At 41.8% G+C, this 15800-nt stretch overlaps 1 protein-coding gene across 1 annotated transcript in view; it reads left to right on the plus strand.

The window, feature by feature from the left end:
* adck1 (aarF domain containing kinase 1) overlaps window positions 1-10683 on the plus strand; it is a 66232-nt gene extending 55549 nt beyond the window's left edge. Inside the window, exons 10-11 of the mRNA XM_073482831.1 lie at window positions 3970-4163; window positions 7412-10683. Coding sequence (XP_073338932.1) covers window positions 3970-4163; window positions 7412-7571 — 354 coding nt within the window. The 3' untranslated portion in view covers window positions 7572-10683. The remainder of the gene's footprint in view (window positions 1-3969; window positions 4164-7411) is intronic.
* Window positions 10684-15800: the final 5117 nt, after the last annotated feature.

Here is a 15800-nt window from a genome sequence, read left to right on the forward strand (position 1 = left end):
GATGGCAGTCGTGTGTAAAGAATTCAAAAAGTCCAACCAGAAGGAGAGGAGTTCAGACCCCTCCTACTGCCACACCTCCACACACCTGCCCAATCACTGTGTAGAGTGGGATTGATTGTCTGTTTGTGACGCAGCACCACAAAGCCAGCATCTCTGTGGAGACGGGGTTTCAGACGCTGTTTACCTCCAGCATACTGACCATCAGTGGCCTTGTGAGATAATGTTGTCATCTGAGAGAGCTGGGGCTGATCCTCGACTCCTCCACCCTCTGCCCCTGACCAGAGGAAACATTTGCTTCATGCACAGCATTTCTAAGTAAAGCAAAACCTCAAATGTGACCGTCCAGTCGTCAACATGTGCCTTTGTTTAGTCCAATTCATTAGCTGCACTAAGTACAGTTGTATTTTCCTACTCAGTAGAGAACAAATGGTTGTAGCAGATCATCCTGTAGATCCTGACACTCTCTCTCTCTCTCTCCCTCTCTCTCTCCCGCTCGCTCACTGCCCACCATTTTCCGATGCCCGCTGCATGAAATCATCTTGTCGACTCTCAGATACACTGCGGAGAAAAGAAAAATCACCGGCACATACTCCACCTCCCCCCAACTGCATTCCCTTTGCCTTTTTGCGCGGCTTATTATCGCACCACTCACAATACAATATGTCCTTATTGAAGCTTTCAAATGCAAATGAGAGCACTGTCGCCGTCTCTGTGTCCTGCTGACAGCTGTGAGGCCCGCTAACCAACCTCCTATAATTGCTACTAATTGTTATTCCCCAAGCAGGACTCAGCAGCACACTTCAGAACACCCAGCCCCCTGTTATTTGGACTGGGGGAGGCAGGGGGTTTGTGATGGGGCTGTATGTTGTGGGTTCATGTCTTTACCCTGGTAACTTTGATTTTTTTTAAGTAAACAAAGAAGACATGGAGAGGTGGGAAGTAACTGAGGTGAGAGGCGAGGAAGAGGTTGCACTTTTTCAAGGATATGATGGAGGACAGATTTATGCCACAACTATGGTGGTCCTGAGGGTCAAAACATCTCAGAAAATCCCACTTAAACCCTCCAAGATCAGGCTTTTATGTTCAGTGTGAATGTGTAAACTCTGCATTTACACCTGGGTCAGATGACTCTGCAGTAGACCAGGTTTTTATCACCTCGGCTCAGCTTTGATCTAAACTCCACCGCGCGAAGTGATGGCGCTTCATCAACATCTGGTGGTGGAGCATTAATAAGGAAGGAATTTGGGATGTGGTCTATTAAGGATGTTTTATTACTGGACACAGTGTTGGAGGCGGAGCCCCGTTCATTCCTATGAAAGCTGTTCAGTGGTGTTTTGAGTCTTCTAGACTTTCCAAATGTTATCGGAACCGAATGGCTCAAATTATGACAGTGAAACGAGTCATGTCTCTGGGTTTTTGACGCTCAAAAGAATTTATCCGCCGTTTTACTGTTACAACTGTTTCCACTGCATTCATGACGTGAACGTGATGTCAGTGACATCCAACAGGAAGCCTGTGGGAAGTGGGAATGGGGTCAATAGGTTTTTTAGCTGGTTGACCCTAATTTTGGTGGAAAGTGGTTTTAGTGAAATGTTCTTGTGTTTGGACCCTCAGGAACCCTAACCTGCGTGAGAACGCCACCATCCTCGATCCATTTGCTAGTTGACAATCTGCACCTGCTCTTCCTGTCGCCTGTCAATCACACATGCTCTGCAGAGAGAGACGCTCTCTGGTGTTCCTCTGGTAAACACACTGATTGTGATGCGACCTCTCTTATTTAATGTCGGCCTACTTATGCCGTTGTTTTGTACGAACTAGTGCACCTGGTTGTTGCCATGTCATCCGGTGCACGTTGGTTTTGATCGGCAACAAGCTTCCTCCACCCTCGGCCCCCCTGCTGTTATGATAACCAAACTGCAGGTGAAAGAATCCTCAACAGGAGGTGTGTTTTTTGGGGTCGACTTTGTAAAATGCCACAAAGTCAACACAGCAACTAAACGAAGCTCTGGTCCAAAACTGTCGGTATCAGCTTTTAAAATCTATAACCGCTAAATCATTAGTACTCTCATGTTAATAAGTTTGTGTGTTGTGTGTCCTTTGTCTTTTTTTCCTCCATCAAAACCACAATGCAGCCCCTTTGTCTGTGTGTGTCTGTGTGTGTGTAAGGCGTGGATAATGTAGTTGAATCAGATGCTGTTTGTTTGCTGCATCGGTGTTTGTTCACATCACTTCCTGTGGGCTTGAGACGGAGACAGACAGACAGAGAGCAGAGACAGAGTTTATCTGTGTTAGGGTGTTGACTAGCTGTCTGTCTCTCTCTGTGTCTGTCAACTCGCTGTTTATCTGGACTGACAGCTCTGACAATACTGCTGTCACACACGCACACACACACACACACACACACACAGGATGGAGAAATTCATACACATGAAGACGTGTGGACACAATGTGTTGTTCTGGAGAACACACTTCCAATTAAATGATTGGATTTTATTAATAACGTGTAAATACTGGACAAAAAATGTATGCAAAATATGTACAGCCATGTGTGAGTGAGAATTATTTCTTTTCTGCTCCTTAAATCTCCTGTTGGATTGTAGCCTATCAACACGTTACTGCTGTCTGTAGGGTGTGGAGGGGAGTACTGACTCCTTGTGTTGTGAAGTCTCTGGTTAGATGTTCTGACGGTCCGGACACAGTCAGGAGTCCCACTGAGATGCCTCTGATGCTCCCTGTTAAGGTTGCATATGATTAAGCAACAGCTCAAAGCCCCTCAGCTGTGATATAATCACTCTAGCTGTAAAAAGGTCACCAGGTACGTCAAACCATGATTCAAACCATTTGTATTAACATGTTGATAAAGCCTTGTTACAGAGACATCTGTCCTCTGGCTGCCTGCACATAGTGATGCAACATGCTGGTTAAGATGGTTAACTGAGCCCGCTGCTGCCCTGTTACCTTAATCTAGGCGAGCCTGTCGGTCCAGCTTTATCTCCACAGTCAAAACGAGCTCATAACCTGAGTTCTCGATCAATTCATCAGCTGTATTTGTTATATTTAATCATATAAGCTAAGATGGCTCGTGCTCAGCACTGACCCTCTGAGGTCCGCCCTCCTCCTCCTCCTCCTCGCTCCTCTGCTGACATTTTCACACCTTCATTATATTATTCATTTGCAAATTAGTTTAATCTTTATTATAATATTATCACAGCCTGGAGTGAGCTATTGTATTCTGCAAAGGACTTAGGTGCCATCATTAATCATTATACCACGGCTAACAGCCAATCAGATTGCTTGATTTGAGCTGTCCCATTATAAGTGCAGTTTGATATTGCAAATTTGTGTTAATGACCAATGAGGAGAGAAGGAAGTTACTCTGCCTGCAATCCATCTGCAGAGGCAACACAGCGTGAGCATCTCCACCTACAGTGTGAATGTTACTGACACTTCACCACACACACTCATTACTGCTCATTTAAACAGATTTTCTTAAGGTCCGCTGCTAAACCTGCTTTGTGCCTTGTTGTGCTGCTGGAAATCAATTCTAGCTCAGCAAAATCAGTGAAGATGTCAAGATGTTGTGCACCTGGTGTACGTTTTATCTTTTACTTTATATTTAATGTGTCAAATGCTTTGTTTACCACATTGTGATGGCTGATTATAGCATCTTCTACTGTCCAGGTGTAGAAAACTGCAGTTGTAAGAAGTGTACATTTTAACCTGCGCCAGTAATAGTAATAGTAACTCTACCATATTGTTTTGTTAAAATTGTACATTTGAAAGTTTCCCTTTGCTTTTTCAAAATCTATGCTGAGAATTTGCTGATGTAAGCACAGTCTTATCAACTCATCATCCACCCAGAAAAGATGTCGTCAGTGATACTAAAATATCACTGTGGGTGTACAGGGCCGTAGACTTGTACATAATTTAACCATTAAAGAGATGTTTTCTGTCTGTTTGTGTCGGCAGGATGTTGAGATACGGACCAATGCAAGTCTGTATCTGCCTCAGATCAGCGATCTGCTGAACCGAGTGCCCCGACAGATGCTGCTGCTGCTGAAGACCAATGACCTGCTGAGGGGCATCGAAACCACCTTACAGACCAGAGCCTCGTCCTCGTCCTTCATCAACATGTCCCGCTGCTGCATACGCGCCATGGCCAGGTCAGAGAGCGAGTACTCGTCTTCCTGTCACAGCTGGGGTTTATTCTTAAGCTTGTTGGTTTGTTTTGTTTCATTTCTTTGCACTGAGCATGGCTGGGAAACTATGTTCATATACATTTTTCTATTTAATCTGATGATGTTTTGCCCCTCAGGCCTTTTTCAAGATCCACATATTCTGAGATACAGACAATCATCCTCCAACACCTGGGTGGGAACAAACAGTCAGGAGGTCTTAAGTGACAAAAAAAAGTTTCACATCACAATACTAAATTGAAGTCTACCTAGAATGTATGTGTTTAACATTTTAGAAGGTATTTAACCAGAAGAATTGTGGGTCGAAACATTGTTTGTTTTCACGTCAGAAGAAATTTGATTGGCTGTCACTGACTACTTCAACATGCTTAGTCACTCTGTAAGAGCCAAAACATCACCAAATTAAAAAGAAAAGTGCAGAGTGTGTCAGAACTAAAGAGAAACTAAGCTGACAAGTAAGTGTCTTTGGAAGAGAAATGGTATTTTGCCACTATAGGTTTGGAGAGGAGAGATGTGTGCTGTCACTTCAGCTCCCAGCTGATGGCTGAAGGACAGGACTCACAGGGTCTCTGCCTCGCCTGGTGCCATACTGCTGTCAGTGGTAGAGCTTGTCTGAATAAGCACATCTTATAAAATATTAACCAACTGTAGTGACTGGGTAGTAATGTAATACAGGTGCCAGGGGATCCTGCGATGCCACCTCATCCACACACCTCAGCTGCAGCTCTGTGTACTCACAGCAGCTCTGTTTCACAGCTCACAACGTGTTCATGTGCTGTCAGCAGCTCCAGTCTCTGGCATGTAGCACCTTTTTTCTGACAGTATGTTCCTGATATTTAAAGCAACGTTATGTAGAAAGTGGCACTTTGTGTGATTTGGCGCCCTCCACAGTGCAACACCACTGTCGTAAATACAAATCCCAGGTCTGTAACAGAGTCAGAGGTGCTAACTACAAACAGAACTCACTATGTCATAATAATGTAATGTGTTGAGAATTTGTTTCTTGAAGTAAACACTGTGATCCTACTAAGATTATAGTGCAGAGACAGAGACACCACTCACCCTATAACAAGACACTGTACCATCAACATGATATTGAAGCTGTTATTTTGAGGTAAAAAAGTTACATTATGTTGCTTGATAAAGGAGTCTTTGCACTGTAGGAGTATCTTGAAGAGAGACATGCAGATAAGGTCAAATGAAAACTCTCACAGATGTAAATGTGAGTAATGGTCGATATGTGTGACATCTCCAGGATATGTACCCTTTGTAGGTATACCTGTTGTATTGTGCTGATGAAGACCATGAGATGCAGTTTAAAGTTTATAAGTGGACCTCCTGGTTTTATTTTATTTTATTTCCATTAGAGCTTTAACAGTATTTTGTGTGGGTTGTACTGAGGAGTCATTCAGATGAAAACAAAAGGGGTTTATCTCATAAAGATGAGCACAGATATATTCTGGTTTCACGACAGGATTTTCTGCCCAGTCTAAATTTCTGTGCCCGTCAGTGAAGTTAGCGACAGGAAGGCTGCAACCTGCTGTCACAGGGATAGTTCATGTGTTATGTTCATCTGGACTGTTTGAATGAATGGGCGGAGGCAGGTCGGTAGTCATCAGGAGTGTTAAATGTCCACTGTTTACAGGTGACATTGTGTGTCCAGTGCGTCATGGATTACTGTAATAATGGAGTTTCATTGTTTCTTTTTACTGGATTAGTGAGGAAATGAGCCGTTTAGTTATAATTCTCATTCTTTGCATAAAATATTGGGTCCATTGACGTATGATATTTTTGAGTTGAGATTTAATTTTCCATATCTCTTGTCTGTGTTGCTAACAGGGGGATTGGGAACGTTGAGTTGACATTTTCTTCACTGTTCTTATGTGCAAATAATGAAATTATATTCATTCATACGCATGAATGAATATGATTCATACACAAATCATATTTCTGGGAATCGACCAATTCAGTGACGGATGATTATTTTCTGGACGGGACATTGTTGAAATAATTGATTTTAAAACATGATTTTGGTGAGATTGGTTGAAGTGACCCTTTAAAGGAAGCAAGAACTTGGGGAATAAAGGGAATCTGATGTTAATACAATACAGTATCTTATAAATGAGGTTGGCTGTAGGTATAAATTTGGCACAAAATGAATATCAGACTGGTCTGAAGGTTTTGTGCAGTGGTTCTTTGTGTTAATCGAACCAAACACTAACACAGCCTGTCTCATTGATCAGTACACCTGCAGCCTGTGAAGAGGAACTGATCAATGCTCTGAAATCTTTAACTTGTCATAGCAGGAAAAGCACAGGTGTAACCTCTAACATCAATGGTGGACAGTAGGTGCATAATACCAAAATTAAATGAAATACCTGAATGTCTTGCAGGCATTATTAAAGGTATCATTACGTCATATTGAGCTGAACTTAAATGCTAAAGAGATAATGTCATGACACATCAATCCACACATCTGTGAATCCATGTGTCAACATCTGTGTGCATATTCATACGTGGTTACTCGATGATGACGAGACTCATGAGTCGCTACAGGCGTCTCTGTGTGAGCACCTGCTGTGGCTGTACCAGGCACAGTGCAGCTTTGAAATAAAATGCTGACATCAGCATGCTGACATGCTCTCTATGACAATGTTAACATGCTGATGTTGAGCATGGTAAAAATGCTAGTGTTTGCTAAAAGTAAAGCGGAGCCTCGTGGGAATGTCATTAATTTTTCACGATTTGGACAAAAACCAAAGTATCTGAAAACGAAACATTTTGACCTGATGGCTGAGGATCAACAAAGTTATTAGAATATAGAACATTAATGTCTGAACCAGATTGATGAGTATATGTTCTTAATCACAAGTTAATCAATCTTGTACATGCGGAGATATTTCAGTCTAACCAACACGTCTGTATTCTAGGCTCTAACAGGTATCGCAGCCTGTCGGGGTTCTTAATATCGATTTATATGTTTTCTTTCTGCATTACATGTGTGACTATTTCACATTTCAGCAGTGTTGTCCAATCTTCTCTGCTCTTACAGAAATGTAATTATATGGTGTGTGTTTTGATACGGATCATTAGCTAAATTGTTGAAGAACTGAAAAACATTTGTAAGAACTCCTGATGACTCATCACAGTCAGAATGTTCTCATTGTACCTGACCCTTGACTTTCTCCTTCTTCTTCTGCTGTTCTGGCTGACAGGCACAAGAGGAGTAAGACTCGGTCCAAGAGGAGGCGTCTGCAGATCACGCTGTCAGAGTCTCTCAACTTGTGGAAACTCACCATGTATGAACTGTTCCTGTGGGTGAAGGGCTCCACGATGGTGCACTGGCTCACTGCTCTGCTGTCTGTGCTGCACTGAGACACATCTGGACATCACACTGAAACACGAACTACAGGCCTCAACTGTCGGCTCTCAACGGGTTTATAATACACCACATCTGTGACACATGTCCTCATACTCACACACACACACACCCACACACGAATGAGTTCAACTTATCTTCATGACACAATATGTAACACCAGGCACACATACAAGGACACAAGATGCTGATGTCTGTGGGCATCAGGGGCAGATGATCATTTTATAGACCTGTTACCTCAAGATCACGACTTCAACTATTTGTTTTTACTAAGTCAATTTAAATTCATTTAAATTCATTTATTAAATATTATCAGGTGATTATTTTCTCATAAACTTGAGCTATTATCTCATATACAGTATTAACACCATGCAGGGACCACTATACCTGCACAGAGACCAAAACCAGAACCTGTGCTCACTGATTGAATCTGGCAACCTGCACTGTAGAGAGGCAACGTCCCTCCCCCTCCCTAGATATATCAACTTATCAAGTACAAGACTGTGAAAGTATGTAATTAGCACATAAATTATAGACTACACATGTAAAAGTGTTGCAAGTGATGTCGTCCCGTTGAACGTTTACCTAAACCCGTAACTGACACCTGTTACAGCTGGTTCTGTTTATTAGCCTGCTCACAGCGCTGCCTTCCTCTCCTTTCACATAACTGCAGCTCAGTATGGACAGATTAATTGTGATTTTCACCTTTTTAATACTTTCTCTGTGCCGAGCTGACGGCCATGTTGATGCTGGTGACCTGTAAACACACTTAAATGTGAAAAAATGGTGACGTTTTATTACTTTACTATTACTATTACTATTACTTTTAGTAACAAACATGAGAAGACTGTGTCTCAAAACAATGTGATGTGATACGACATGTTTAAGATACAACCAGCTTCAATTCAGTTATTATTGCTTTAGAAATATGCTTTTTAAAAATGACGTATTATCACGTATGAAGTCATATTATGAGATTTAGTTGTCATGATCTTGAGATAATAGCGTCTCAATGAAGTTATCATGTGGAAGCTTTTAACCAGGACTGTAGACCTCAAACACTTGACTGCTGTATGGGACGCCCTGTATAGCATCGTATTATTCACTCCAACACACAGTGACACAGAAACAAACCAGTGGAGAGAAATAAAACATGCAGAGCTGTAAGGCCGTGAAGCAGATAACAGATCAGTTAGTAAAACAGTCACACAAAGACAGACATCCAATCCAGTGCAACGACAAGCATTCAGCAACTGCAGGTGGCCTGCACTTCATCTCACCTCCATCTCATGAAACACTGAGACGAGTTCAGACACACTACGTACCAGCTGATGGAGGCTGCAGAGGAGTGTCTCATGAAGAGGAACTGGATGAAATGAGAGCGGATGTTTTTAGAGTTGATCTGTAGAGTGATGCTGATTGTGTTGCCTTGATGACGATGGACTATGAGTTCATTCCTTCTCCTCAATCATATACCTCAGGACTTGTTTTGTCCACTCACAAGTATCATGTGTTTGTCTGCACCTTTTCAGAATTGACTCGGTCTCATCAAACCAACAATCTTCTTTTTACAGTCGTCAAAGCACTTAAAAACCTTCATGAACATTGAAGACTTGACTTTATACCAGGAGTTAGAGTCTGTTGCTTCGTTACAGTGATGTTGCTTTCTTAAGGGGAGGAACACACATGAATTTAGCAACGTGACAGATATGTATGGTGCAATACATTTAAAGGGACAGTTCACCCAAAATCAAAAATACATATTTTTCCTCTGACCTGTAGTGCTGTTTATCCATCTGGATTGTTTTGGTGTGTGCTGCAGAGATGTCGGCCTTCTCTCGAATATAATGGAACTAGATGACTTGTGCTGCTCAAAGGGTAAAAAAAAAATACATGTGAAAAACTCAACAGCAATGTCTCTTTCCAGAAGTCATGACCCGGTTACCCAAGATAATACACAGACCTTGTTGTGAGCGGTTACAAGTTGCATAAGCCTTGTTTCCAGCCCTGTACTTCTGGTTGAACCCATATGTAAACTGTGGTTACCGCTCTAATGTGTCACTAACTGAACTGAAACCAGGCTGCTTGGTGGAAACGAGGCTTAAGGGGAGAAATCTATTTTGAATTTGGAGTGAACTGTCTCTTTAATGGTGCTTGTTTGAGTAAATCTGCTTAAAATGAGTGTATCAGCCAAAAAATGTTGTTATGAGGAACTGTGTGCTGCCCCTTTACAGACCCTGTAGTCCTACCTGCCGTATCACAGTTCTTTGAACTGTGTCACATTACAGAGCAGTGTTGTCGCAGTAGATTCACCACCTGCCAATGTATCTGAGTGTAGACATGTCTGCACTCTATAGTTCTCTACTAATTCCCTCAATGGAACGCAAAATGTACCGTCAACGACATGTACACAACGATTTAACAATCCCACAATGCAGTGCTGCACCTTTGATAAACATATTGTTATGTGACTCTCCACCTGTCTGCGATGATGCAGTAGAGATGGAACAAGGGGTGCTACTTCAGGTGCAGCACCAGAGTCAGTTTGAGCCCAGTAGGCAGGATGTGACCCTGTTTCTTCACTGTGGACCGTCTGAACAACCTGTAATGAAATACAGTTGTATGAAACAAAAAGAAGAGGAGCAGCTTTGTGGTTTAACAGATGTTATATGTTGAAGCTTGTTGACCTTGTTGATTTGTTCTTTTGCTTCCAGTCTTTTGTCAGTCTCGGCTGAACACAGTTAATGTAATCTCATGCAATGCAACTGCAAAATGCACAATTCTGAATATATGCAGCTGAGAGGCCGACGCATCCGTCTTCCTCATGTCAGAGGCCGTTTCTCTTCTACAGTATGAGTGCACACAAACACTGCCATGCTATCAGTGTCAAAGTACTGAGTTTTTATTTATTTTCTTTTTATTTCCTGTAACACAATTTACCTTAAATCTTTGTTAAGATGGTGACATGTTAATATTTCTGTTGTATTATTTCATTTTGGTGGCATGGGTCCAGCCACTCCTCATGACTTGGAATAAGCAGGTGGAAACAAAATGGTTGGATGTTTAATCATTTAATAATAATTTGATTAAAAGGAAGTGAATTGAAAATTAAGTGTACAGTGTCATTTATTGTGTCTACTGAAAATGAAGCTTGTTATTTTTTGTGGTTAATGGTTATTGATGATTTGTTGTAACATAATGACGATTATATGAAAAAAACGCTTTAAGTTTGTATTTGTTTGTATTAGTGTGGTATTGGATTCAGGACAGTTGAAGCTTTGAATGACTTATCTTTCTATAGATGTTTATGTTAATTCATTTTGATAAAGAGGTTAATGTATATTTAAGTTATATTTGTTTTAAGATATTAGTAGAAGTGGATAGCATTCTCTATTCATAAATTTTAGCATTGAAATGACATTAAGACTGTAAAAGATGGCCTTAAGCACATTTCTGGTGGGATGGTGGGGCCCATTATATTTTCAGGGGGCCCAAATTCCCTGGTGGCACCCCTGCTTGGAGACTTCACATGTAGCCAGTGTAGGTTTGTCATAATCCCCCTAACGCAGAGGAGTAAATCAAGCTGAAGAGACTGCAGCCACAGCAGCAGTTCTGTGCAGCTGTGTGTTCTGCTGAAACGCTCACAGCATGTCAACATGCTAATGTTTAGCAGGTATGTTTATCATGCACACCATCATTAGTTTTATAGCTTTGGACAAATTAAAATGTTGACTTGGTAAGGTAGAAATAAAGGGATCACCAGAGTTATTACAACTCATCCTGAGTGAAACTCAATGTTGATAAAGACCAGGCATGAATTACAGCTCCAGTTTTGTGAGTTGAGTGAAAATTACAAATCATTTGAGGCCAGTTGTGTTGTTACTCACCCATCACCTGCACGTTATTTTAAAAGGGTGACAATAAATCCTGGTGATCTCTATATATTTTAAAGGGACAGGACAGAATTATGAAATTTCATGGCCATCCATCCAATATGTGTTGAAATACATCAGTCTGTGTCCCATCACTCAAGTGCAGGACCAACCGACCGACACTGCCATCCCAAGATTTTCCAAGATTTTTAATCTCTGATTCAGATGCTCAGGGTCGGCCAAGGCAGAACTTGACAACAGTTGACCTCAACCTCTGGATGGTCCAAACATAGACGAAATTAAATAACTGGCTTTTTCACTTCAGTTTTTTCTTCTGAAATCCAGCCCAGACCCTGAGTATCAGCCTTTCATTTCCAGCCTCACATGCTATAATCCCCGCAGCAGCCAATCTCGCAGACACACTCACTAGTCAGGCTGTTGATAATTTGCCTCTCTGTGCAGTTCATCCAGCCAGAGTGCATAATTGCAAAACTGTCCAAAAGGAGGAAAGTATTTCTCGACCACAAGTTGGACATCCAAGCCAGTGTAATGGGTATTTTAACAGGATGGTGTCTGTGCTTATTTGCAATTCCCTGTCAGGTGAATTGAAATTAGTTTCAGAGTCGTTGGCAGATCTTCTACATGTCAGGGACACATTTTCTACAGCCATGCTTTAAATTTGTGAATGTGGGATTTGAGCAGGGCTGCTCGAGCTATCTGCACACCCAAAATACACACTGCTGCTAATTTCTACACCTGTAGAAAGGTAGGTGATAAAATATTTCCACCATCACTGACGCACAACCTGCTTACACTGTTTCTCAGAGTAGTAAGTGTTTCTCAGAACAGTGTGTGTGTGTGTGAGTCTGATAAAGAGTGTGTAGCAGTAGTCTTGGTGTGTGTGTGTGTGCCTGTGTGTGTTAGCCACAGGAGGACCATCCATCTTTATCACACAGAGCCACCCAGGGCTGCCATGGCTAATAAGAGCAGCTCTCTCTTTCTGTCCTTCTCTTGGTGAAATAGAGAGAGCGAGCACTTTGACAAGCCCTCTCTCCATCCCTCCCTCCCTCCATCCCTCCCTCTGTGGAAGTGGTCTGGAGGAGGATGAAAGGTCAAACACTCACGTGTTGAAGTCAAAGTATCTTCAGAAAATGTGTTGAGACAAACACTTATGGTGCTCAGTAGGTCTTGCGAACACAAACAAGCGTGTCCCCCTTCAGATTAAGCCCTAAAGGATCATTCCAGTGTGCACAATAATGGACAAAACTATGAATATATAAGCCTTGTTTACATAATTAACACTATTATGAGCAACACTAGTGGAATAATATCAAGCTGGAACCTTATGTCCGAACTAAACCACTGCTATTGATGAGCACTTTGCAGCTGAGGCAGACAGCGGAGACTATTATTTTAAATATACAACCACTTCTGTCAGTATAGCCTTCTTAAAGCTAACCACAAAAAATGAAAAAATATATGCAATAGAACAAAAATGGCCAATAGTAAATAAAAAATTGTACTGACGTTGCAGCAAGTGCAACATGCATTATTAAGCTCAATAAATGGCCTCTCGTCTCTTTTACAATTACTCCATGAAGTCTTTCACAGTCCGCCCCAGGTCCGACTCCTCTGCTCCTTAATAGTAAGTGCATAATCGGATCAGTCCTCTCTTGCCTCACCGTAGTCGTCATAATTATTTTGAGCTGAGCACAGTAGCTGGCAGTCACAGTTGTAATAGGAATTTTATGAAATCGCAGAGGAGCTCTGCTGATGGTAGATGGTTTTAAACATTTTAAACATGTAATGTGAAAGATTTCTGCATTCAAATGTGTAAAACTGACAAGACTTTCGTCATATATTTTGTTGAGTTGTGTTGTTACGTGATCCCAAATGTTCTTCTCTTTATCTATGCAAAGGTTTTAACTATAAGCCATCATGTTGTCATCTGTAGCTTGGTTGTGCTTTTTTCAAAGGAAGGTGAGCAGTTCAAGTCCAGCACGGATGACAGTATGACATGGTGACTGGCAGCTGGAGAGCCTGGAGTGCCGAGCTCCAAGCCAACAAACCCCCTAACTGTTCTGGGGAGCTATGCCGCAGCCTCGTCACTCTGACATCTCTTTATTCATCTCATCTCTTTGCATGTCTATAGGTCCATTGTGTGCATGTGTGTATGTATAATGGTGTAAAAACGTTCCCCTTTTGGGGATTAATAAAGTAATTCAAAATATTTTAGACACAGATCTATGGTTTTCATTCAGCATCTCAACATGGTCACATTTGTTTTGGTAAATAACAAAACTGGAGATAAAGTTTCTGCGTCTGGAGGAAAAGTTGACAAAACTACAAAGTATCTAAATCTGTGAGTTAAACTAACTTGACATCACTCCACTGATGTTAAAGTAAGAGGTGTGTAAACGGGTTGTTCCATATGTGCTGGGGAAAGATGGCGGTGGTAGCGTAGGCAACGTCAGTCTCATTGTACCTCTGTTCTGGCGTGTTCAAGGTAAAAAATGAGATGTCACAGTCAATTGGCCGCTGCTGTTCACAGCACAGCGTGGACCACACTCTGCCTCACTCGCCGCTGAGGTAAGTACAGGGTAAGTGTTTCTTTTCTTCCCTCCATCCCTCTTCCTGTCTCTCTCCCACCGGCTTTCTCCTTCTTATTCTTTTGACGAGGAAGTTCACTCACTGAGGACTTGATAATGTTTTCTTAGTGACAGTTGATATTTTTTCTTGAATTTAAAATCCAATAAACCAATCACTGTGGTCCACCTACAGCATGATAGATGTGATGCACTTTGTTTGATTTGAAATTCATAGCAGAATCAATCGATAAGAAACCGGCTCTGTATCGAGGGGAAACGGGCTGAACTGATTCCACAGCAGCTTTTCAGCTTCCTTCTGTCCTCCCATTTTAAAAATCAAAACCTTTCATCAATATACATTAATCTGCCATGAGAGCAGCAGTGACTGTTGCTCCCTACGACTGTCTGTTCAACACTGACTCACAGCAGAATATTTTAACAACTACTGACCAAAGTGACATGAACATTGTTGAGACTATTCATGATGACTGGAGGCTGAATGATCACTGGCCTGCTGACCTTTCCTCTTACGCCATCATCAGGTTAGAGACAGTCTTCTTCACCAACACACTGCTCCATGACAAGGTGTCTTTCATGGCTTGATTTAATGAAAACTTATACTAAATGTCACTGCCTATCATTATACATTTGCAAAGTATGTCATGGTGTCATTTACTTGGATAAAATCAAAATGCATTAAAGGTGCTATATGTAAGAATTGGTCAACTATTAAATCCATATTGAATATTGAATTGAGGTCCTGGGAGGTTGCAGATCCCAGAAACCTGAAGGTTTCCACAGCAGACACAGTGCAGTGAGAAGAGTGATGGCTCTCCTTCAGTCCAGTGTCATCTCCACAGTTTGAGTACGTACAGCTTCAGGTTGTTCCAGCCGCACCAGAGGACCAGCTTAAACCTCCCGTCTGTATGCACTGGTCACCATTTGGGATGATGGGGTTTAACAAACAGGTCTCCTGAGGTGCAGTCGTTGTTGGTTTAGAGGGAGAAGAGCAATGGGCAGAGCTCACATCCGTGTGGAGCACCATCACTGATTGTCCAGGTGCTGGATGTGATTTTCACCAGCCTCACTCTGCAGGGCAGCTGTCTGAGTGGGTGAGTAAAACACATTCAGGTTGTCGGCCGGTTGATGGTTCTCTACACGGTGGGGGGATGGATGGACTGTCAATGTTTGGACAAAAGTTGCCCTTCGCAAATTTCTGAAAAGGTCAATAAAGCCAGCTGGAAAGTGTTTTTGGCATCTAGGGACACTCTGACTCATAGCTTGATTCTGCCATTGTGAGATTAAACCTTAAACAAGCAGAGTTAAGGATTGGGGAACCTGTTTGGTAAAATTTGTTGATAAAAACCTTCACTTCACTGCAGCTGTTCTGGCTCCCAGGCTATTGAGATGATGCTATCAAATGTTGATGCAGACAACATGTGACAGATGTGATGCCACTGACCTGCTCTGACCTCAGAGGAGTGGACTGAGCGTCATCTCATTTCACAACTGAGTCATGTTTTTGATTTGATATTTAATATTTATTTAACTTTAAAAACTAAATCCCCTCTGGTTTGGAAATCTGTATCCATTTTCATTATCCAACCCTAACCCTTTTACATCCCGGTGCTCCATGATTTTCAAACTAATGAATCCAGGCAGATGTCGCTGTGGTTTATCTTAATTCCATAACTAAAAACAAAGCACTTCTAGAAAGTCACAAACAAGTTGTAAACTTGATTTTTCTTTGAATGGAGATGAGGCA

The sequence above is a fragment of the Pagrus major genome, chromosome 16, assembly GCF_040436345.1.
Source record: "Pagrus major chromosome 16, Pma_NU_1.0".
NCBI classification, from domain to species: domain Eukaryota; kingdom Metazoa; phylum Chordata; class Actinopteri; order Spariformes; family Sparidae; genus Pagrus; species Pagrus major.